The sequence below is a fragment of the Furipterus horrens genome, unplaced genomic scaffold (assembly GCF_987537825.1).
Source record: "Furipterus horrens unplaced genomic scaffold, mFurHor1.1.pri manual_scaffold_1, whole genome shotgun sequence".
NCBI classification, from domain to species: Eukaryota; Metazoa; Chordata; class Mammalia; order Chiroptera; family Furipteridae; genus Furipterus; species Furipterus horrens.
The window spans coordinates 191106852-191131904 of NW_028327171.1; the positions used below are offsets into that span (position 1 = coordinate 191106852).

A 25053-nucleotide genomic window follows, 5' to 3' on the forward strand; every position below is an offset into this window, starting at 1 on the left:
AGAAGTTACTTATTTCCCAGTTCCCTAATCTGCAAAATGGAAACAATCTGATCATTGAAAAAGCGTTCCCTATGTGCCAAGCATAGGACACACATAATTGCTAATTATAAAATGATTTGGTAACAAAACAATGACCTAGACTGAGAACCAGCTAAGAACACTTTACCAAGTCCATTTTTGAATGATTATGTCCTTCCACCCAGACTTGATTTTAGAATCTGTGAGCTTGGCCACACGGTTCTGGAATAACAGGGAGCCTCTCCTACACTGAGACTCCAGCCGCCGCCCCCCAGCCTCAATCTCCTTGCTCCAGCTAATGAAGCCGCTGGCGTTCACCGAATCCATGAACCCTGATTGGGCTCATTACTGTTGTGCTCTGGAGCGCTGCCGAAAGCTCCTGGGGAGTTACTATTAACATCTTTATTAACCCGTCCACCAAATCAGTCAGTGAAATTCATTTAGATACACAGCCCACTTTGATCTTCATTAATAGTTTCTTCTACTTTCTACATTTATTTTTAGTTTTCTCATCTTTAATTTATTTGGTGGCAATTATTAGTTTTTATTGAGGGAGATTAGATTATCTTAAAGTAGATAAGGTTAGGAAAAATTGCAAATGAGTGAAAGCAAGTTTAAAAAATGTTTTTTCAAGTAAAACCCTGCTATGTTTCTTCCTAGTCCAAGAAAAGGAGTCGTAAGGTTCCAAATATCAAAAAACTGGCTCAAATGGGAGGCTCCTTCCCCACCTCATGGCCAGGTGCCTTGTGTCATTGATCTCTGGGAGACATAGAGCAGGATACACAAGGGGGCTTTCCTGAGTTACTTTCGCATTTTAAGAATAGGGTTTAGTAAATTTATTTCATTTTTATTTTTATCCAAACATCAATTTTTTTATTCATCAACAAATATTTATTGAATGCTAGTTGTTGGGACTGGGAGATTAGAGAATAAATAAGAACATTGACACTTGCCTTCAAGGCATACAGCCTGGAGGGGGGGACAATAAATAATACAATGTGGAAAGTATAACTATAGCAACACCCCTTGGGGATCTCTAGGAACACTAGGGAAAAGGCACCCTTGGTGTGTCTGGGGAACTTAGGGACCGTTTGAGAGAAAGAGGTATGAGCTGGGTCTCAAAGATGATTAAGTGGGGTTTTTCCTGGTGAACAAGAGGGAAAAAACATTCCAGACAAAGGAACTGACATAGAGGGGTAGGAAAGCAGGTGTATTTGGTAATATACCAAGCAGGTATATTGCTCAGGGAAGCTAAAATGTTGGTTTTGTGGTAGGACATTGCTGGAGATTAACCTGGAAGGGTAGACAGGACCAGATGGAGAAGTAATTTGTAGTCATCCTAAGAATTTGGACTTGACTAGTAAACAGAGAGGCATTGGATGATTGTTAGTGGGGAAGTGATATGGTAGGATTTAAATTTTAGAAGAAATTGTTTGGAAGATTATATGCAGAATTAAAATGGCCAGAAGCACTGTGACAATGCTCTAGATTCTAGAAGACAACTAGGAAGGCTCAACTAGAGCTGCGACAATGGATAAAGAATGCACAGGAAAAATCTAAAAAGCATCTAGGGGGTAGAGTGAAGGGAAAGTTGTAAATGACTGGACTTAAGCTGTGAAGGGAAAATGTGGCTGCAGTGGGTGAAAGAATGATAGCACCATCCACTGGCACAGGTGATACAAGGCAGAAGAAACAGATTTGTGAAGATAATGAGGATAAGGGTTGGACATTTTGAGGTTAGGTTATCTGTGGGGCCACCAAATGGAGATACCTAGAAAACAATTAGAAATACAAGCGTGTGATCACAAGAGTTCAATCTAGAAATACAGAAGTGGAAGTCATCTGCTTAAAGTGGTATTTAAAGCCCTGGGTATGAATTCAATTGCCCAAGGGATAGTGTGTAAAGAAAGAAAACTGTGATGGAGCCCTGCGGGACCAGTACTGAGGATCAGGCAAAGGAGAAAGGGTCTTTAGAAGCAGAAGACCAGGAGATGATGATGATAATAATGATGATAATGATGATGACGATGATGATGATGATGATGATATACCACAGAAATCATATAGCCATAAGCTCTTTGAGGGAAGGCCAAGTACAATACACATTTGTGTATTTCCAGGGCTGAGCACAGTGCCTCCATGTGGTGGGCCTTAAACATCTGTTGAGACTACTAGGGAATGGCAGATGTTGTCAAATGGCGCATTACACTCGGGAACACAATTTGCGTTGAGTTAGATCTGACACTTATTTTTTACTAACTTTTAGCATCTGAATCTAAAAATGACCCGTTTTTCTCTATCACGTCAACTTTTTAAGGTACAGGATACCCGCCTTTTGTTCTAAAAGTCATACAAAATGTACATACAAAGGAAAATAAAGAAAAAATTACATGAATATACTGTTTATTTAGAGTTATTTTATTCATATAAAGGCTATATATTGTTACTGTAAGTCAAATTGTGTTCAAGTAGCAAGTTCTGCTACCAAACATACATATTAAGGTATTTTATCTTTTCAAATGACAGGTTAGGAAATGCCAAAATGAGATACTTGAAACAGTCTCCTTCAGTTGGCAAAGCTTTAACAAACTGCTTCATGAGACCCAGTTTTATGTGCAGAGGTGGGAATATAATGTTCTTTCTGTCAACGCGTGGCCCATGTAGAATGTTTGGATCACCAGGTTTGAGGTCAGATCTTGGAGGCCTAGTTGACTCCACCCAATGCCTCCAACAAGCTCTGCTGTCCCACATACACAGAAAACAGGGATACTTGGTGTATCCACATTGCTAACCAAGAAGGAAGCAGACCATTTGAAGGTCAACACAGATGATCCAATTGTGCTCGTGATATTGCAACAGATCAATGACTCTCTTTATGTCTTCATATTCTTCATGAAAACAAACTGAATGGCCAATTGGGACTGCACCAAATCAATTGCCATTGTGGAGGAGGACACACTTCAGGCTCTGCTTTGAGCTATTGATGAACAGTCGCCATTCGGTTGTGTTATAGATTGGAATTCCCAATTCCTCCATTAAACCATGTATGTTACGGCAATACACAAAGCCACCAAAGTCACCGTCACTTTGAAAGTACTGCAGAAATGCACTTTCTCTTGACTGAAAGAAGGATACCTTCGCTCCTTTTTCGAGCAAGTTTTTCTCGCGCAGTCTTGATGCTAGGAGTTCTGAAGCCTTTTTGAATAGTTCCAAATCTCATGCCAAATCATTCAACTCATGCTGATCAAATCCCTTATGAACTGAATCATTTTCAACTTCAAAATCTTCATCGTTGCTGTCACTTAGTTCTTCACCATACTCCTGTTTTTCGAAAGAGGGTAGTTCAATGAAAACTGGCACTGGGATTTCAGCTGAATGAGGCACTGGGCATATAGCTGATGGTAGACTAGGACACTCTATTTTGCATTTATTTTTCCTGTTATAGCCTGACATTTTCACTATACAAAAGTAACAGTCACTTGAATGATCTCTGGTCTCTCGCCAAACCATAGGTATACCAGATGGCAATTTATCATGTGTTCCTTCGTCCACATCATAAACTCTCAACACTGCTTGCACACCTCGTGAGGGGCCCAAGGCTTATCTTGATCACCAAGTTTTACTTTAAAATATGCAAAATATTCTTGCCTGACAAATGCGCTGACATTTGTCCTTTGACTGGGAATGGTGAAATTGCCACAGATATAACAAGATGAATCAGGGTTGTTTAGGCACTTATGACAAGAAATAGCAGAGGGAGACATGATCTGAAGGAAAGGAAATAAGGGTGTATGTAAGTAAAAAAATAAATTCTGCTAACTCCTTGTATACAGACAAGAACTCGGACTACACTTCGGAATATGATTCACTATATAGAGCAGCACACAACCTCTCACCATACTGCCTCGTGTAACTGAATAGCCTAGACAAGTATGAACCAAGGTCACCCTCCACCCCTCCCCACTTGAGGGAGGTTTGCTCTCAGCCAATAGGAGAGCACCCGTGCTTCCCTCAATCAAGGCTCGATCCAACCTAGAGTGGTTGCATTAAGATAAGCTGTAGAGAAAAACTTGACGTGATAGAGGAAAACTAACTGCAGTTTTGAAATCAGCATGCCTATTTAAGTCTAAAACAGCTGAAAAATCGAACTCAACAGGAATTATGTTAAAAATTGTTCCCCTGTGTTATTAAACACCATCAACGACGAATGGTCAAACTATAGTTCAAACACCATTTGTGGGCGTGGACAGACATTAAACATGGAAATGTCCCAGGCAGAAAGGAGAGAGTCCTGGCTATGTCATCCCCTCCACCCACCAGGAGCAAGGCCTGGCCTCCCCTTACTCTACTGAGACCATTACCTTAAGGGTAGGCTTCAGAGCATCAGATATCTTCTTAAAAGCCACAGAAAGTTTTGATGCATGGTTAGAAAAGTGATAAACCACCAATGTGAGGTGGAGTGCCATGCTCAAAGGCCAAGGAGCACCCTCAGTGAGAACATTGACTTTTTAGCATCCTGATGACACCCAAACAGGAGTCTAAAGCCCGGTAATGCAAAGCATCAGAAGAGCCTAATTTAGACTCTGAGCCACAGACTAAGGAAGCTTCCAAGCCAGACACCTGAGGAAGAGGGAAGCAAGCAGCTGGGAGGGTGTGAATGTGTGTATTTGGAGTTGGGGGGCAGACGAAGACAGGAGAAGAGCTACAGATTTTTGTGGTGCGGTTTTAAAGTTACTGCTTGAGATAGTGAAATAAGGCTAACAACACTATCAACTATTTAAATATACGGTATCTCAAGAATGCGTTGTATTGGAAAATTCCAGAGGTGTAGTTCAGTAGACAGCACTTACAAGATAACCTTGGGGTGATTGTGACAAAACTATAGTAACCAGAAAATGTTTAACTTGAGGTGAGACTCAGAATGGTCCTGGTGATGTTATCAACCAACCAACAAATCTCTATTGACTAAGGTTACTGTTCTTGAAATGAGCTTTCTTAAGACTATGGTAGCAACAGTTCTGACATCATTTTAATTTTACTCTATCTTGTTGGGAAATTTAAATGTTCAGCCTTTTAAGTTTCTTTTTGCAGCTTACTTTGCATTTCCTACCTCAAATTCCAATGCAAACTCTTAAAGTGAAATGAAGGAGAAAAATCTGATCTCATGATTTTCTATCATCTTTGGTAGGAGAAGGGAAATCAGCTGCCTACAGACTTAGGATTTTTAGAGACAACTGAAGCCAGAGAAACAGATTGTTCTTGAAATGGTACTGTGTAAAATGCATATCTGTGTGTGGATCATTCTCTCATTGATCATTTGCAGCTTAACTACCTACCGGGGGGAAAAAATCAATGGGAGAGAGAGAAGGTCATTCAACATCAGGTTATCTGCATAGGCGTGGGAAGGGAGGCCACAAACAGGCACGGGGCTTTGGCTGGGCTTCATAACAGCAACCTGACTGACTCTGGACATATTAATCCCTCTATCTCAGCTAATACAGCTACAAAATGGGTGTGGGAAGAGTCAGGCACCGTCTATGCAAGACATGGAACCTCAATTCAATGTTATTACATTATCTCCTGGCACAACTCTTAACAAGTTATCCTTTGCAGATAGAATTTATGAGAATGAGTTTTCCCTTATCAGGCTTCTTCTTTCCCATACTTGAAAAACATATCATATGAGTCAGACACTGTGTTCTGCAATTTTTATATACATTGATTAATTGAATTCTCCCAGCAAGCTCACAGAGAAGTATGTGGGAGTTGCTGGTGAGTGGTCAACCCTGCCCTCTTTGCTAGACCAGCCTCCTCTGCCTTACTTAGCACTACACTGGAAACATGTGGAAACCATTAAAGACAATAACACCACCACAAGGGACTAATGCTGGGCCCTCCCCAAGACTGGTGAATCAGACTCTCCCAGGTGATGGTTGCTAATATGTAGCTTGGCTTGAGAAGCACTCTGTTAGAGAATGATAGCTCCCTAAAATGAGAGGTAAAGACAAGAAGAAAAAAAGAAAAAGGAATAAGACTAACATTTATTGAGCTCCTACTACACATTAGGTGTGTAATCTTATCTAATTCTCCCATACAACTGGAAAAATTATTCCCATTTTACAGACTTTAAAACTTTGGACTTACTTAGAAATACCTGAGAGGAGAGAGAAAAACGTGATTGGTACATCATGTAAGAGAAAGATAGAAAGAGACAAAGCATAAGGAATTACATATATTACACTCACTATCCTAATTCTCACAGCAACCCTATGCAGTAGGGAATAGAATTATGCGCCTTTTGCAGATTGGAAAACTGAGGTCCAATAAGTTTAAGTAACACCCTCAGGTTGCACAGTTGGTAAGCGGCACAGTGTAGATTCGAAACCTGGGTCCAGGGTCTTAACTACACACGGTTTACATTGCCCATCACTTTTCAAAGGAAAAGTGAGAAGAAGAGAAGTAAACAGGATTTATTTTGTTTAATGCTCTAGTGCAGGCACTTTATATTCATTATCTCAAATGAATCAATGAATTCAGTGAATCACTTCATCCCTGTGAAGGAAATATGACCTCCAACTTAAGTTAAGGAAACAGGATGGCCATGGTTAAAGAATCTTGTAAGGTATCAGTGAAACTGAAGCAGCAGTTTCAAACCCTAGCAGTGTTCAAATCCTAATTCAGTTTATTCCAAACACATGTTCCACAAGAACAATGCTAAAATTAGAAATGGTGTTAAAATACTAATGGCCAAACAACACAGAGGGCTCCAAGTAGGGAAAACAGAACATGGGAGTGGATTGAAATGGATTTCATTATGTAGATTGGAAATTGCGATATGACTGAACAAGGAAATATTTTCATTTGGTTTGTTCAGGGAAGAACTGTAAATAGGCAGCAGAAAATGATTTAGAAATTAAATATTTGAAACAAATGCCAGATATTCTTATCTTCACTGGTTATTTGAACTTAGGCACAATCATCTGAACAGAGAGTAAATAACCTATAGCTACAAGTGCTTCCTGTAATGCCCACCTGGGACTATAAAATGCCAGCAGACGGGTTCACGTTCGATTGCATCTGACCTTGAAAACTCAGCTTCAATCACTTTCTTTAGCTGTGCTGTTCACTCTACAACTTCTGGCACTATAATTTCATTTTTAATTGAAATTACTTTTGAAGTTTCAAAATAATTGTGATTTTTATTAAAAAATAAATTTAAGAAAATAAACATAGAAGTAAAAAGGGAAAAGCCCCCATGTAACCACTATCACAATCTGGTGAGTAGTCATGTTCTGTACAGATACAAAGATGAATTTCTCAGAATTAGCAAAATCATTTTTTGCCCAACTACAATTAAATTATTTGTTGAGTTAAGTCTTAGTGTATTTCGTTCCTGTAGGAGTTGGAAGAAGAGATCTTTTAAAACCAAAACAATTACATTTCAGGCCCAAGAAAAGTATGAGGCAAACACATCGTTTTAAATGAGAGTTCATATACACTTTTCTCATTGGCTTGGGAAACAGAGGCATTTGATAAGGAGCATCAGCTTATAACCCCTGTAGTGTCTGTCTCTTACGGCCCTGACGTAGAGTAAGCATTCAATTAGTATTTCCTGAATGAATGAGAAATCGTTCCCTTTTATGGTGGTTTTATTCTGGGCTAAATAGTGTCAATACCAAGATTAATAGAAACACATGTAACCACATGTAAATGTTATAAAGAGTGTTCCAAACATAATCACATATTTTATTATTATCCATTTTGGATCATTCAAACCAGGATTCACTACCAATTTTACTGCAAGTGGCATATGAAATCAGCCCCGTTACTTTTCACTGCTTTTGAGACTTGGTCTCATCATCTGTCACATGACTTTTCATGGCAGTGAACTTTGTTTTCTCTAATTATAAGCTCTGAGATGGTGGGGGGATTTCTTTTTATTTCTTTTGTATTCTCCAAGCACTTGATATATGCTCTGCAGACAGTAAATGCTAAATAAATGTTGACTTTTACTAAACGTAGTGACTATATTAGTTTGCTAGGGCTACCATAATAACTACCACAAACCGGATGGCTTAAACCACAGAAATTTACTGTCTCACACTTCTGGAGTCTAGATCTGAAATGGAGGTGTTGGCGGAATTGGTTCCTTCTTGAAGGCTCTAAGGGAAAAATCTGTTCCAGGCCTCTCTTGTGGATGGCTGGCTTCTTTTGTCTCTTCATGTCCTCTTCCTTTGTACCTGTCTGTCTCTATCCCCCTTTTTATGAGGACATCAGTCATATTGGATTAAGGCCCACCCTAATGACTTTATCTTAACTAATTATATCTGCAATGACCCCCTTTCCATATAAGGTCAAGTCCTGAGGTACCTGGGGTTAGGACTTCAACATATGAATTTGAAGGTGGGGAGGGGACACAATCCAACCCATAATAGTAACCTTACACAGAATCATACAATATTCATTGTGAGAAGAGGCCTGAAACACCATTTACTTTGCCTACCTGATACCTCAATTCTCTCTTACTCCAAGCCAAAAAGAACACTTAGGATTTTAATATTGTTGGAAATAGGATTTTAGGGTTGTTTTATTTTTTTAACGTGTCTGTGTGCTTTTCAGAATGGTTCCCACTGTCTAAACCTCAAAGCCTTCAGCGTGTCTGGAACAGGTAAGCACCGCCTTGGGAAGACTATCTTTCAGCAGGGTTTGAGGGACATTTCCCTGGACCTCAGTCCACTGAGCACCTCAATCTGCGAGCCCCGTGCCCCAGGAAGATGTGTCTGAGAGAGAAGGCCACCTGTGAGTCTGTTAGTTTTTCTCTATGAATCATTTTATATGCACTGAGATTAGTCATTAAAATTGCTTTGTGCCCCTCAACCATGCCCGAGGCTCTAAGAACGAGGGAGTGTTGGCCTGCAAGAAAACCTAGTGGGTTTATTATTCTCTGACACAGAGAAACCAAATAACGTTGAGTGGCTATTGGGCGGGGTGGGGGGGGCGCAGATTGATTCATAGAGGTCATGCTTTCCCAGGCCCTCTCTACGCAGTCTCTCAGTCTCGCTCAGACCAGGGCAGACTTTTATTACCAGTTTTCAACAAATCCCTAGTTTCTTTTGCAAAGTAAAACAGATAATAGAGACATTCCCGGAATAGTTAGCTAACGAAGCCGTGCCAGGCAACCTCGGGGCTAAGAAGAACTCAGTGTTTTCGGACAATGACCAATTACAATAACCAGTATTATTTGATCTGAGAGTAATTAGCTGAGGCTCTGTTCTTTTTGCTTCAGTGAAGAGGCAAAAAGGGCAGTGGGGAAAACATCAGAGACAGGGGAAACGAGCTCAAATGTCAAAGAAAAACACACTCTTGCAGGTGGGGAGAAGGGGAAGAGATCCCAACTGAATATTTGAATGTTGTTCTTTTTGAAAATGTGGTAGAGTTGAACCCAACCCAATTCTGTTTGATATCTCCAGACTTAGTGTTCCTGTGCTTCAGAAAGCCTCCACATTAAGTGACTGTCAGAGCACAAAGAGTAGAATAGGCCAGAATATAGAACTACAGATTTCCACCAGATCTCTTATTGGGAGGGACACTCCCCGCCATCAGGATGTCCACACGCCCCATACTTATTTTCAAGCACTCTGTACCACCTGAAAGTCCCTGCTGTTTTGGAGACAGGCTCCAGGGAACTCCTGTTTATCATTTCTTTCAAAATGGGCAAACCTTCTCTTACCAGCATAGTTGGGCCCCCTAGGCCCTCGCTAGACATATTTGTATTTTAGTGCTGCCCTGTGGCTTCCTTCCGTTTCACCGTTGGCTCACCATTTAACCCCAGTACTACAGACTGCCTTGATACCCTGTGCTGCTGCTGCTGGCAGAAGAAAGTGCCGCCAGCCTCCTGCTATCATCCCACCAGCCCTTCCTTCTAGGGCTGAGCAGGACTTGAATTAGCTGAATATCCCTCTGACTTCTCCGACCATGTACAAAAACACCCAACATCTCTACCCGTTGCGTGCCTCCCAGCAATACCTTTGTCTTGGCTTGGACTTCTGCTTTCTCTTTGCTCAGATCCTCAGAGCAAGGAGTAATGTCTAGAGCTGTGTGGTCTAGTACAGTAACCACCAGCCACATGTGGTTTTTTTAATTTACTAAAATTAAAATTTAAGTCACTGAATCACACTTGTCAAATTTCAAGGGCTCACTAGCCACATGTGAGTAGTGACTACACTATTGGATGGGGCAGAAATAAAACATTTTTATCATTACGGGAAGTTCTGTTGGCTAGCACTGGCCTAAATTATCACACAAGACAATTCTTGGCTCTGGAAAGGTCTTTGACACTGAAAAAGGACTAATGTTAGGCGGGATGTCTGCTGTGCTGCCTATGTTATTTCATTTATTTCTCACCAATCTCATTCCAAGTTTAAAGGGAAGGAAACTGAGGCTCAAAGAAGTTAACTAACTTGGCCAAGGTCGTCAAGCTAAGTGACAGAGGCAGAATTCATCTAGTACACAGGGCTCTGTGGCTTTATCAGTTGAGTCAGGTGGTCAGTGTGACGAGTGAAGGGCAGCCGAGGTGTCAGTGGCTTTTCTACAAGATTTTAGCAGAGGTGCATCAGGTCTGTGCAGGACTATAATGCCCTCCAAAGCCTCGCCTGGGGTTTGGTGGTGACTGGATTAACGTGGGCCTCACAAGTGCACACTCACGTGATGGGCATATTAGGAAACTATAGCTTCTTTGATGTTGTTTCTCCCTAGTGTTGTTTACATTGCTTCCTGGGGGGTGTCCTAAATGGACGGCATTAAAGAAGTACCCACTTTCCTGAAACAACAACAAAAAGGTCATTCTTGAAAGAAGATAAAAAAAAGATATTTGAATAAAGCCTACAGCTTAGTAAATAGTATTGTGCCAATAATTATTCTTACTTTTGATATTTTACTGCGGTTAGGTAAAATATTAATGTTAGGGGAAGCTGGTGAAACATGTGAGATCACTCTCTGCATTGCACCTGCAAATCTTCTGTAAACCTAAAATTACTTCCAAATAAACAGAAACTGAAAAAGAAAAGTGCCCACTCTATCCCTGCCCTTTTTCTCTTTCTATGACTCTAGGGAAAAATAACAAAGGGCCCAGCTGAACTCCCGGTGACCAGCCTTGCGCTACAAACAGAGAAGCCCTTCTGCTGTCAAGGTTGATTTCAGGCAGCAGTGGCAGTGGGAGATTTTTATACTCAGAGACAGGTTGTGCTGTTGCCTCAGGTTCCCAAGAACCACCAGACTTTAGATGTGTGGAGTGATGGCTGGTTGACGGTGCTTTACACAACCACAAAGCCTGATTTTTATTTTTTCTCATAGTTTGTGTTGCTATTCTGGACTTCTAAAATTACATGTGGATGTCCTTGCATCCAGCACACCTTTTAGGATCAATTTACAATGTTAATCTTTCTTTACAACTCTGATAAGCAATGGGGCCTGTGTCAATTCAGGTCAGCTGCAATAAATTTGTTTTCCTTGCACACAGAGACAGGAACTCTCCCAGGTTGCTAGTGGAAATGGAAAATAATGTCCTAAATTAAAAATTTTAACATGTTGTTTATTCTTCAACCTGGGGATTTCAATTTTCAGAATACATCCTAAGAAAATCATCACACAAGTACACAAGGATTTCTCTTTGAGGATATTTATCACAGCATGATTTTAATAGTAGCCCCTCACACCCTAAAAAAAGAGAAACAACTTCAATAAGTGTCTGGTTATGTAGATTATGGTATGTCTACATAATGGAATGCTATGCAGCCATTAAAATTATGTTCTAGAAAGCTATTCTAAGTCCTGGAAAGGTATCAAGATAATCAAGTGAAAAAATTTGGTTATAACAACATGTAGAGTATGATTCCATTTTTAGGTAGAACAAAATATATATATATCAGAATAAAAATAAAGGACTAAAGAAGAAATGAACATGAAAGCCATGGTGATTATCTTTGAGTGAAGGGAGTTATCTAAGAGTGATTAAATAGTTTAAATTTTTTCTCTGCATTTCCTAAATTTCCTACAATAAGTAGAACAATGGAACAGCTTCTCATCTCTTAAAATGTTACTAGAAGGAGAGTTTCACCAGAGGATTCTTTGTCTTTATTAACAGACTCTCATTAATTGGGGAAGAGGGAGAGTCTCTTAACTGCAAGATACTTCAGGCATGTTTGGTAGTTAACATCACAAGCCTAATAAATAATGTTTATTAACATTTTAGCCTATATGGAAAGGCTCTGGTAGGCAAACTAACCTTTGTGGTATTTACTTTTCATGCCAACTTTCATATCCAAAGTAGAGGTTGTAACCAGTGAAGAATTGTTCCAGTAGGAGTTGGGGTAGGTTTCCAATTGTAGAAATGTAGCAATGAAGGCAGTCCATAGGAAGCAAGACTATGGATGGCAGAAAGACGCAAAATGATGCAAACATGGAGAAAAAAATTAACATTTGTTCCCAAAGAAGCAACCTTTGTATTCCTGGGTCTCTTTTTTCAGTTCCCAAATAAGAGTGCAATATGCCAATAGCAAGAGATTATTAGGACGCTTGTCCAGATCGAGTGGCCCCACTGCAAGCTGCTAGTAAAGGCTTATATTCAGGAAGGCATGGATTGGGTTTATGTAGGGAAGACCAACATGAAATATGCTCTTAGAAGGAAAAGACTTCATTTGTATGCTTTGCCCTGGTCACTGCCTCTGCCAGCTAAGGAGCAGGAGAAGTGGGTGATGGCTGTCACAGTTTGGAGACCATAGGGCAGAAACAAATCCCAACACCACTACAAGCCTTGTGGGAAGGGGAGGGAGGGAGAGTTAGCTGAAGAGGAAAGTCCTGAAAAAGAAGTGCTCATATTACCGATCACCTGCTCTCCTTTCAATTTTCTGGTAAAAGTGACCTGTTCTTCCTGTGTCCCTACTATCACTGTGGGTTCCGTCAGCTTTTCCTGGCTCCCCCAGCCACCTGACATAAACGCTGTCTAAATAAAAACAGTACGCATACCATGCTAACACCAGTTCAAAACAAGTTCTGTAGCCTTCCTTATCCCATCAGATTGCAGCCCCTATGCCCCTTCTACAGAGGAATTCTGTAACAATTCCATTATGAGCCATGGGGGCGAGCATGCAGAGAGAACAAATCGCTGACTAGGGTGGGAGTATGCAGAGGATGCTGACAGATGCATTGCTTCCTCCTCACCCTAACCACCTCTCCACCCACTCACCCCCTGGAAGTTCATAGAGTGGGGTCAGGCGCCAGATTTGGCATGTGTCCCACCCCACTACCCTATAGTGAGGGTGACCTAATGACAATTTTTTCACAAGATTTTCCCTAAATCTCCTTCAAGAGTGGTACCAGGCCCTAGTGATTTGTACCGGCTTCGCCACTCTAAACCCCATTTCATTAGCCCGGAAAACTTGTGCCTGGCCAGCCCTTCTTCAGGCCTCCAGCTACTAAAGCAGGCCTCCACCCTTGTCCCCTAACTGGCCTGGAAATTTGCATAGACTGGGGATTTGCAAATTTTTTCTTTAAATCTATAAAGCAACTACTTCTGAGTTTGAGAGTAAAGTTACCTGTTTGTAGAAACAGTTTTATGTCATGGGAATTAGATAATTGAAAATTTCTTAAGTAAATCTTATGTAAAAATTAGGCAGATTACGACTCTGGGCCAGGACTTGCAGCCTCACTGAGTCATAGAAGGGGAAGGGTATCAGTTCTTTGTTGCTTCAGATTGGTAAGTATATTTGACATTAAATAAGCTCGTCTATTTTTGTGTAATTGGGGATTTGCATGGCTATGCAATTTAATTCTGAATGTCAGACATCAGTCCTGTGGTTAATTGCCTCCTGGGATCTGCAGCTTTCTTCTGTCTTGTGGCTTTCCACTTGTAAACCCTTCTGTGGGCTCTAGAGATGGGTGTATGTACTTATACGATTGGCACTAGATTAGCAAAGACTTTCAAACATCATAAGTAAATAGGAAACATGAAGACCCGCAAGGCCTGGAGGATTAGCCCCTGCAACCCTCCCTGGCTTCGCATCTGGCTCCTCTCCTACTCTTTGTCTAGGCCAGCCAACTGGCCTTTCTTCCTTTAAACTCACTTCTCCCTCCCACCCCAGGGTCTGTGTGAGCACCACAGATCTCTGCCTATATCGCCTACCCCAATTCCTCAGCTCTCAGCTCAAATGCAGCTTCCTCAGGGAAGCCTTCCCTGATTAGCTCCTCCCACTCTCAGTCAGGTATCTGGGCCTTTTTCTTCACAGTGGTACATATGCCTTTGTATGATAATTTGATGAGTGTCTGATTCCTCTACTAGACCAATCTGCCAGAGGGCAGAGTCTTGCCTGTACCTCTAGGAGCCAGCCACCTCCTAGCACATAGTAGTTGCTCAACCGATGGATTTACTCATCTCCTGATTTATAATTCAACATGAGGTCAACTTTAGGATCTGTCCTTACTGTAATTTGGGTACTTAAGTATCTCTCTTCCTAGGTTCCATTTCATGGAAAACCAAGAGAGCATCTTAGCTAATAACCCTGGGAACTGAGCTTCAGAAATGCTATGCATAAGGGTGTTTTCCACCCAAGCTTTATCCTCCCAGACTGCCCCTCTCCCTCTTCTGCTTCCAGGAGTCAATGCTTGCGGCCCTTGGAGCTTATTTCCAATTGGGCTTTTCTGCTTGGTAGAGGCTGCTGTGTCCCTAAAAGAAGAATCCTTAATTATATATTTCTGCTTCTATAGTTATAATTCTGAGCCCTTTATATCTACTTGGTGCCAGAGACACTATGGAGGCTGAGAGTAGGAGTGGGCACTGAATGATAGAAAACTGAGATTTTTTTCCCCCTTCTTCTTAGTAACTTCTTAGAGTTTCAGTGTGGGGGTTATTTTTCCACTTGCCATCAACTTTACAATCCCAGGAAAATTCTATCTGAAACCCTTTTCCAGCCATCCCCTTTTCTCTACTTTTCTTCTTTCTCCTTTTATTTACCAGAAAGGAGCCCTCTGGAGAAACGTTCTTCTTCTCTTCCATGTTTCAGGTTAGGCAGAATTCCTGAAGCTGAGGACCTGGCCTCGCAAATGCTGAAAGGCTTTCCCAGAGACCGCGTCTCCGCCCAGGAAGCCCTGGTTCATGATTATTTCAGCTCCCTGCCATCTCAGTTGCACCACCTTCCTGATGGTGAGTGAGGGAGTGTGTGCGTGTGTGTGTGTGTGTGCGCGTGTGTGTGCGTGTGTGTGTGTACATGTTGGTCTCAGTGTCTAAGTGTTTCCTTGGAGCACTGGAGAATCATAGAATTTACAACCAAACATGAGCTCAGCAGTCAGTTTACCCAGGAGAAGCAAGATGGGACCGAATCTTATTTGAGAGTTGCATGAGGTTCTCTAAACCTCAAAAGCATTGGTGGGTTGAGGTGACACAGACCTCCTTGTAACGATCCAAACACTCCCCATCTACACACTTACACTTAGAAATTGGATGAGGTGGAAGTTGCCTCTGAGTTTACTTTCACTAGCATCTGCCAGGAAAAGCAAAACCAAAGTTTCTAACAAGCCCTTTGCTCTTTCCACAGAGAGTAAGTGATAGGTGACATGGATATGTCAGCGAGGAGAGCTGGGCCTGTCTGGATTGGTAATCTGATGCTGCCACGGGAAGTACCGGGGTGGGGCTCTGTGGGGAGGGGAGCCTCCTCCCAGGCCAGATGTCCACGGGAAACACAAGTTACCCTGAAATCAGCTTAGCTGCCTGGGACTGAAGTCATTCTCCAAATCTGAAATCTGCTGAGGGATCATGTGGCTGGAGCTCTCCTCCTATTTCTCAAAATGTGGCCAGGAAGGGCTATGCGGAGGATGTGGGCAGTGTGGTCATGGCCTGGGCTGTTTAGGGGGGACTAACCTGAGGTGGGGTTTCTTGGAAAACACCCACCATTCAACTGAAAACAGTTGTTAGAAGTCCTGAGCTGGAGAGAAGAAAGCTAACAAGGAAGGTCTATGGACTCAGACTGGTAAGAAGGTACTAGAATGGGATAGGGAACTTCTGCTCAAGATCCTTGGATATATGGTCTGGCCAAAGTCTCCAGGGTTTGTAATTGCAGCACCACTGTATCTAGGACATTGTCCTGCAACAGTTCAAAGTCTTATTGTGGGATTTTTCGAGGTATTTTATTATTAAAGTGAGTCATTTAGGATCTCCAAAAATAACCATCATCATACAACTGGGGTTAATGTGTCTTACTTAACCCTGTGAAAAGAGTCAGTCATCAGTATTTATTAAGTTGCCATTAAGTGTCAAGAACATATTAAGTGCTATAAAAATTGAGGAAAAAAAGAGGCTTGTCCTTGACCTCAAGGATCCTACAGTGTGGGAGGAAAAGAGGGTGAAGAAGAGGAAACAGGGCACCCTCGTACACATATTAGCACAAATCATATCTAAACAGCTACAGTCTGTGCATAATCAGCTGCAGATGTTCAGAGAATATGTGTGTGCTAAAGGCAGTTCTTTGGAGGAACCAGAATAAGTCAAGTGAGATGGATTAGACTGGAGGTGAATCTGAAGTGGAATTTGAAAGCAGGGACGAGACATGGTTTGGCATATGGGATGGAATAAAAAGCATTCCAGGAGACCTATAATTCTTCCTGGTACCCTCCTGGTTCCTCACTCTCCAGTCCATCCCACCTACTCCTCGACTCCCATCCCGCTCCCTCTTCCCAGTCTGAGCTCCTCGATCTCTCTTTGTTAACGTTCTTCACTCAGGCTCAGGACTTCTAACTACCATTTCAGGCAAGTATACAAGCTTGGGTGTACAAACACACACACTCTCTCTCTCACAGTCTCCTTTCTCCACTTAAAGAAACTTCTCCCATTGGCCCTCCTCCAGGATCTATGATTCTCCATACAGAGAACTGCTGAGATCTTCAAAGTTTTCTGGGCATCAGTTTTTGCCTGATGAAGGGTAATTAAGAAGAAACAATCACTGTCCAAACTGATGTTAGATACTTGAGTTTTGATTTTTTCCTGGCCATCTGAAACAAAGCCACCAGCAGAGGGGCTCTGCATGTGTTTGTGCGCGTGTGTGTGCGCACACACACGCACACACATGTGGGTGTAAGAGAGGGACCGATCTGTATTCCTTCTCTGTTCACCCAGCTACAGAACCCAAATCTGCTTTGACACTTTTAGAAAAATGAAAAGATGGAATCTTGCAGGAGCCTGCCTGTGCAGGGGTGGGCGGGGGTGGGGGGTGGCGAAGAGTGCTCACAGCAGGAGGGAAGTTGACTTTTCTTTATACATATAGGGGTTTTTCCATGCAGAGTTTAAATTATGCCTGATAAAAGGAGTTTCATGGATGTTTCAGGTCTTTCAAATTCTCCTGGCTTCCTCCCAATTAAATGAGGTTTGTCAAAGCCACGGGGCTCTGCTGCTGCTGCCTGGGCCGACAAGCACTTCCTGCAGCGACATCTCAAATCCCTGAGGGAGAAGATGAAAGGGCCAGTGCCAAGAGACAGGGGAAGGGGGGTGGGATTGGGCGTTTGTACGTATGTGTGCATGTGGGAGGGGGTGCAGAAATAGGTTCAGAGACAGACCGACAGATGGGACTTGGGACAAGTAGACAGGGAAAGAAAATCTACCAGGAAAACTGGAAAGAAAAATAGAGGAAGAGAGAGAAGCTGTTGGGGCCAGTTTGTGCACCTTGACAACAGTGGCCCTTACCCAGGGCACATCTACTAAGGGATGCATTCCCTTGGTCTGGCAGTACCAGCCTACTTTTTATTGCCATGGCAATGAACCTTTATTAAGAGGCTCCTTTGCAGACAGGGAACACCAACCAGTTATCACAGTTACCAACCAGTAGAGACACAGAATCTATATCCCCATCCTTGGTGGGTTGCCCCAGGCATAAGAATTGTGCAAAAATAAGACATGCTCTTGTGAGTAGTTTGTAAAGAGAGTTTCCCAGCCATAATTATGCAAGAAATTTTTCTCTCTGGTGACAATTCAGTATGGAATGATTTAGGAGCTTATATTTGTATCATTTTATTATTCTGGTTGCAGGATAACAAAGTTGTCACTTTAAAATATATTCTGTTTCCCCTTTGATCTGTGAGATGCCAGCTCTTACTGTCTGCCCTCTGCAGAAGACACTTTAAGCATGAAACCTGTGGGTGGGAAATACGTGAAGAGTGGAAGGGCAGCCTAAATCCCAGTGGAAGAAAAACATAGCTATTCTCCCCCAAATGCAAGAAATGCTCCCATCCATCCATGCCTATTTTCGCAAAGCCTGAGAAGTCCTGTGCAACCCTTTCTTAGGTCGAGACAGTAACCTTATGGCCAGTGGAAATCAGAGGGTTCCTTGCCATGAAAATCCAGGAATTCCTGGATTAGTTCCCCTCTGGAGAGAACTCTGAAGTGGAGAAGCATGAATATTAGAATGGCAAGCGTGTGGGAACTTCTGCCCAGCACTGATTTTTCCCTTATTGACTGCTGAACACCTGAAGAAACAATTTGTTGAAGGAGACATTATTGGGAGTCTTTCTCAAAACACACCAACACCAAGCTAATTGCTTTTGCAGATGGCCAGGGAGACGCTCTTCTCACACAGTCACCGGCCTATGGCCATGCTTGTGGTCCTCAAGGCTGAGCCAGCAGAGCAGGACGTCAGCTGGGGCAGCAAGGACCTAAAATTAGGCCCTTGGCAACTCCCTCATCTTAGCTGCAGTTTCAGCTTCTTCATTTAATTCCCTTTGCCCTCAGCTTGAACTTGGACTCTGGGAAAGAACACTGTTTAATGATTTCGGGGTGGGGGGAGTAGAAAATCATTAAGCTGCCCCTTGTAGAAACTGGCTCCACTCCGTTCTTGCAGGGGGCCTTCCAAATGTTACCCTTGGAGAGTTAAGACTGATTTTGGAAACTTGCCATTCTGAACCACAGACACTGATCCACGAAAGTATTTTTTTAATCTAGGGCAGTAAATGCCACGTGATTTAAGAGTCTGGCCCCTAAGTCCCAGTCCTTGATCCTCAGGACATCAAAGGCTGTCTCTCTCTGTGGGTTGGTCCCATTTTGCTTTCCAAATCCCAGGCTGAGTCTTTCCCATTCTTTCCTGGGATAAATCCCCCTTCTCCTTTAAAATAGGTTTCAGCATTTTGAGGGTGGGGGGTCCTAAGACTTAAAAGACTGAAATTGTTTCACAAGTAATGTTGCAAAAACAATTTACCAGATTCCTTCTTGTCATACTTATAGGGATGGAAAAAGGCACCCTCCATCACACCAGCCTAGTATCTAGACACTGCTAGGTCTTCAGCAGGCTTACTCATATTGCCCATTAAAATTTGAGTAATTTTTTGTTTTGCTTCAATAAAAGAACTTCAGGCTTTCTTTTAATATTATCGCTTCAATATTCAATATGTTTGAAGATCCCTTGATATCACTTTCCCAAGCTCACTTCTCTAGGCTGAATTTCTTTGACCTTTCCCCCACCCCCAAATATAGGATCTGTTTCTCTCACTCTTTCATCATTTTGTTTCATGATTCTTTTCTGGACCTGCTGCAATTATTTTGCTTATCTCTGACCCAACATTGACTCAGTTTCCTAACATAGTGGAAGAACTATGTTCCAGTTCATTCATCAGAGATGAGTGGAGCATCTATTAGATGTGATATTGAGGGATGCAGAAATGATTTAGTCATGGACCCTGTCCTCAAAGAGCTTACAATCCTTAAGGAAATGAGGCAACTATCTAAACAGCTGCAGATCAAGTATGAAGTGCTCTGGCTGCTCAAAGGAGATGAGATTAATTCCAGCTGTGGAGATCAAGGATAGCTTTGTGAGTGGGTCATGAAAGATGATGGGGTCTGGATGGTTGGGGAGGAAGAATATCCAGGGAGAAGGATGGCATCCTCCTCTCATTACCATCTAACATTATTCTGAAGATGTCTTTTTCAGAAAATAATAGTGGCACATTTCTGACTTATATTTCATCCTGATCGGTACTCCTTATCACTATATATGTCTTCTTGCAACAATTGAAACATTCTTTAACATATATTAGTGAAATTTAGTCTAGCTCTGTATATGCTTATGATATCAAACCATTCTATTTTTTTTTATTGTCTAATCTATTCAAAATTTAATAGTTTGTCATTTTAGAAGTCAGACTTCAGGGGTTAGGGATGGTGGGGAAAAGGGAAGGAAGATTCTGAGCCAGGTCTCTTTACTCTGTTCTGCTTCTAGGAGTTCGTAACCTAACACAGACCACTCTCTCTACCTTTTAAATCCTTCGTTAATCAATACTTAAGAAGCAATTATGAGACACTTAGTTTTCTCTTAGTTTTTTTTCTTCTCTTCTTTAATACACAGTCCCCCTTGGGTTTTTCGATTTCTTAGTCAATGGTGATTTATTTTCTGTTTCACTATAGCTCATTCAATTTCATAAGAAAAATATCAGGAAACCAACAGAAAATTGGTCAAAGGCATAAAATATCAATTTCTTGCAAAGGAAAGAAAAAAGAGCATGTCAACACATGGAATAAATAGCCTTACTAGTGAATAAATAAATACAAATAACTGTGAAATCAGTTATTTTTTCCCCTTAACCTAATGACTCCCAGTGTTTGGGAGGTTGGGGTAAAATGATTCTCTGCTGATGGTGGTGCCAGTTGGGGAAATCTTTGCAAAGCATTATGGCATATATATCAGGAGCCATACAAATGCTCACAACCTTCAACCCTATACTTTGGTTCTTGGAAATTACACAAAGAAACAATTGAACAGAAAAAAACCTAGATGCATAAAATGTTCATTGCAGTGTTGTCTCTAATTTTTTAATTACAAAATAAAAATAAAAGAAACTAAATACTCAACACTAGAGAACCAATTAAGCAAATGTTGGCACACTGACTCAGCATACAGTACTGTACTACATAACCATTTCAAATAATCCACAGGAGTCTGTGGTAATATGGAAATGTTTATGCTGTAACATGAGCTAAAAAAAAGCAGGATACAAAATTGCATATTATGATGTATCTGTGAAATGTATTATGCATACCAACAAAATTGAAAGGATTGTGGATAATTCTTTTTTCCTTTTTGCAGTTTTTTTTAATGTTGTTGTTATATTGCCTCTATTATTTAAAAGAATGAAGTATGACAAATGGTACAGCGCATCTAAGCTCTGCATTGGGAGTTAAAGGATCCGAGTTTTCTCCTTTTTTCCCCAATGTAAGATGCATTATTGACCTTCGTAAACCTCAATTTCTCAACCTGCACAATGGGTTAACACTAGTTTCCTTTATCCCAGATTGACATAATTTTTATTTTATAAAGGTTTTAACTCACTGTATGTAAGGATTCCTATAAATTTGGTCCTGGGAGAATGAGAGGTGGGAAGAAGAGGAAAAGGTTAATAGGCACTAATTAACTTTAAAAGGGAAGATTCATCTGCTTTAATTGGAAATGTGCATGTGCTGTGTTCTAGTGAGAGTTTTAAGTGCACTCCTTGTTAGTTAGCAACTTCAATTTAAAATACTGTGTGATCCTTTGGGCTTTGAAGATATGAAACCTATATGCATACACATGAGCTAAAATTACCGTGTACTCAAGAGGCTGTGTGCACTCTGAATAATTAAATGCACTAAGCAACTCCAGCTGATGGATTGATGTGTAAGAGTAGTGCAAAAACCATGTGACAAGAGAAATTATAAGACATTTTGAAATGATGGTTTAATTTCCAAGCTTTCTTTTTAACTTGTGCTTTCTCTTTTAGCCGTTACAAGCAAGTAAAAGAGATTTGATTATCTTGTTTCCTGTGAAAGGTTATTTAGCTCCTCAATCCCATTAAGTCACTTTCTGCACTCCAGTGCACTGTGCCTTCCCCGGGTTCTCAGCCCAGGAAGAGTAAATGGAGACACCAGGATCAGATTTCTAAAGGAAGGAAAGTTAAAGCAAAGTTTGAAAGGGGTGACAGCCAACAGCCAGGAGCTTAGGAACTCAATTAGACTGAAAGACAACTATCTCATTATCTCGTTCCGAAATGATCTAAATACATAAGAATCTAAAAGTTTTAAATAAACTTGTCCTACTGACTGTCTAGATGACTGAATATCCCTTCTAAAAAATTTTTAAACACCCACTTTCGTATTTATTTATTCTAAGCGCAAAGCAGCTGCGATAATTATGCTGTCAGATTCAGTAAGCTAATGAGGAGTCAGCCCAATGGAAGGTTTTGCATTTGTGAGATTGCTGCAGGAGAATTGCTCTGAGGCTTTCTTCCTTCTTTCTTTTACTCTCTTTTCTTCTTTCTTTTATTTTCTCCACCCCACCACCCCCACCCCACCCCATGAATTGGGAAGGAGAGTCTGGCAGTCCCTAGCCAGATTGGAACCTCTGGGTAACTCGTTGCTTTCCCAGCACTGTTTTGTCAGATAACGTCTCCCTCTCTCTCTCCATACTTTTTCCATTTCTCCCTCACCCTCTCTTTTTCCCTCACTCTCTTTTCCCTCTCTCCCTCCTCCCTCTTTCCTTGCTTTTAAGGGGCTGCTGCTTTTGAGGGGCAAGGAAGCCTGAGGGAAATCTTCATGCCACTATCCCCAAGGCAAAAGGACACTTCTCCCTGAAGGAAGTTCCCAAGATGGTTTGGACTTGAGTTGATTTGAGAGTAATCTGTGAAGTTTCTGCACTGTTTATTTTAGTTGTTTGACTGTTTATACTATGGCATGAGCTAAAAGGAAAGTAGTTTATAAAATTGCATATTATAATGTACCTCTGAAAATGTATTATGCATATCAACAAAACTTGATGTCTACCCTTTCCAGCTTAGAAAATATGTGCTTCCAGACCCAAGGAGTCAGGGCCACAGATTACTCAATGCATAAATCTAGGCTGAACGAGGCAGAGCCCACATTGCAGGCTTATTTCCTTCCCTTATGGCGTGAGCAGCTTCCAGCAAACAATACTATTAAAGCATGTTAAGCTTTGGGTGAACCAAATCTAGAAGCTTCTCTTTTTGTAAATTGTGCCATATTTACAGCAACCCAGGTTTGCGCTGACTGTGAGCCTGGCAGAGCAATACCCAAGTGGAAAGATGTCCTGAGCAGGTGTTGAATGTGCTTTTTGACAATGTGGCTGTTGCCTCTTGCTGTTTTTCTCCAATGATGCCTATATTGATGCTTGTAACAACAGCTACTACCTGTTAAAAATATATCATGAATCAGGAACCACCCAAGATGTGTTGTATATATCTTCTTCAGATAGAACAGTCTGCCAGGAAGTCTTATTACCCTTATTTTGCAGATAAGCCCCTTAAAATGTTATCTTTTGGAGGTCTTGGCCCATAACTTTAGCATAGGAAGCGCCCAGGAACAGCATACTCAACAAACACAGGCATTTATAAAAATAAAAACTGCCAGCACTCTGAACTAACCAAATACACGAATCAGATGACAAATTATATATATATATAATGTTTTAATTTACAAAAGCTGCACTTAGAGTCTATATAAAGAGATTCCCTAATGTATCTAATTAACAGGATTTGAAACCTTCCAAAACATACCTAGCCCACCCAGCATGATGCTCATTGCCTGTCATCACTGGCACAGACGTCCAGACTCCTCAGCTTGATAACTCCCTTCACCATCTGGTTCTAACCTGTTTTTCCAACTTTATCTTCTAATGTGCCATGCTCTACCCATGCACAACTCCTTGCAATTCTCTATTTTTTTAAATTTGTTAAAATGATTTTGGGAGAGGGAGAGAGATCTGTTATTCCCCTTACTTATGCATTCATTGGTTGATTCTTGTATATGCCCTGACTGGTGTTCAAACCAGCAACATTGGCGTACTGGGATGAAGCTCTAAAGTGAGCTACCTGGTCAGAATCTCACTTGCAATTCTCTCACACACTTCCCTTCCTCCACACCTTTGCTCCTACTGATCCCTCAGCCAGGCATGTTCTTCCTAGAAGTCCTTGACTATGTTCATAATCACCCTTCAAGGCTCAAAGGGTCCTGGTTCATGCTTTTCCTGTGTTCCTTAGTAGACTCAGGAGATGGGCTATCATGTACCTCACTTTATGCCCTTGTTTGTTAAGAGTGTGTGTCCCCTTGTTCTATTCCTAATTTTACCGTCTTTAACATTGAATTGGATTGAATACGAGCCACTTGACCAATGTTAGTCAATTCAGTAAAGCAAATTATCCATGAGTCAGTTTAAATTGTGGGTGGGTAAGTGTGGCTCATGTTTTGATGTCTCTACAGGTGACAAATATTACAAAGAGGTAAAAAGTACACCATGAAATCCCAGGAACTAATATGTTAGTGGTTTTCTCTTTTTTCCCATACAGAGGAGTCTTTGTTTACAGTTTCAGGAGTGAGACTAAAGCCAGAAATGTATGACCTTTTGACTTCCTACCGGAAAGTTCATCACCCAGCCCAGTTTAGCAAATGCTGGTGAAAAAAAAAAAAGGGCGACATCACCAAGCTCCTTCCAGGTAAGGGGTGTCCCAACAGAAAGGCTCCTTATGGACAGAACTGAGAAGTGATTGAGGCCAGGAGGATGTCGAGCACCTCTGTTCTGTGTCTGGCTCTTCGTTCCCACTCTAGGGGCTGGTGGCCTAGTCTCTTCTGGCTTTGAAAAGAGGGTGATTACATGCATCACCTGTCTGAGTGGGAAAGCTCCTAAGACAAAATGGAAAGGTCTTTGTGAGGTCTTCAGCTGGCACATGGAATAAAGGATTACAACTGTCTTATTGCATTTCCTTAACTACAGAGTTTCCTCTGTCAGCCACAGGACAAAATTAGAGGATTAGAGGTCAGGGTGACCAGCCATGCCCATTTGCTGGAGACTGAGGGTTGTATTGGGAATGTGGGATGTTCAGTGCTAAAACTGGTGCAGTTCCACATATAGCAGGAGGCTTGGTCACTGGGGTGGTGCAAATTCCCACCTGACCTACCTCCAGGTGCCAGAGAAGACCTGGTTCAGAGTCTGGCCCTGCCCAGGAGATGGTTTTAGAGGCCTATGA

At 41.5% G+C, this 25053-nt stretch overlaps 1 protein-coding gene across 3 annotated transcripts in view; it reads left to right on the forward strand.

Moving 5' to 3' along the window:
* Nucleotides 1–24494, forward strand: part of CDK15 (cyclin dependent kinase 15) — an 84129-nt gene extending 59635 nt beyond the window's left edge. For 2 of the 3 annotated variants that reach the window (XM_090268446.1, XM_090268455.1), the window contains exons 11-13: nucleotides 8638–8686; nucleotides 15075–15214; nucleotides 24376–24494. In XM_090268446.1, the coding sequence (XP_090124572.1) occupies nucleotides 8638–8686; nucleotides 15075–15214; nucleotides 24376–24485 (299 nt within the window). In that variant the 3' untranslated portion in view covers nucleotides 24486–24494. The remainder of the gene's footprint in view (nucleotides 1–8637; nucleotides 8687–15074; nucleotides 15215–24375) is intronic. The other variant, XM_090268465.1, reaches the window with a different exon arrangement.
* Nucleotides 24495–25053: the final 559 nt, after the last annotated feature.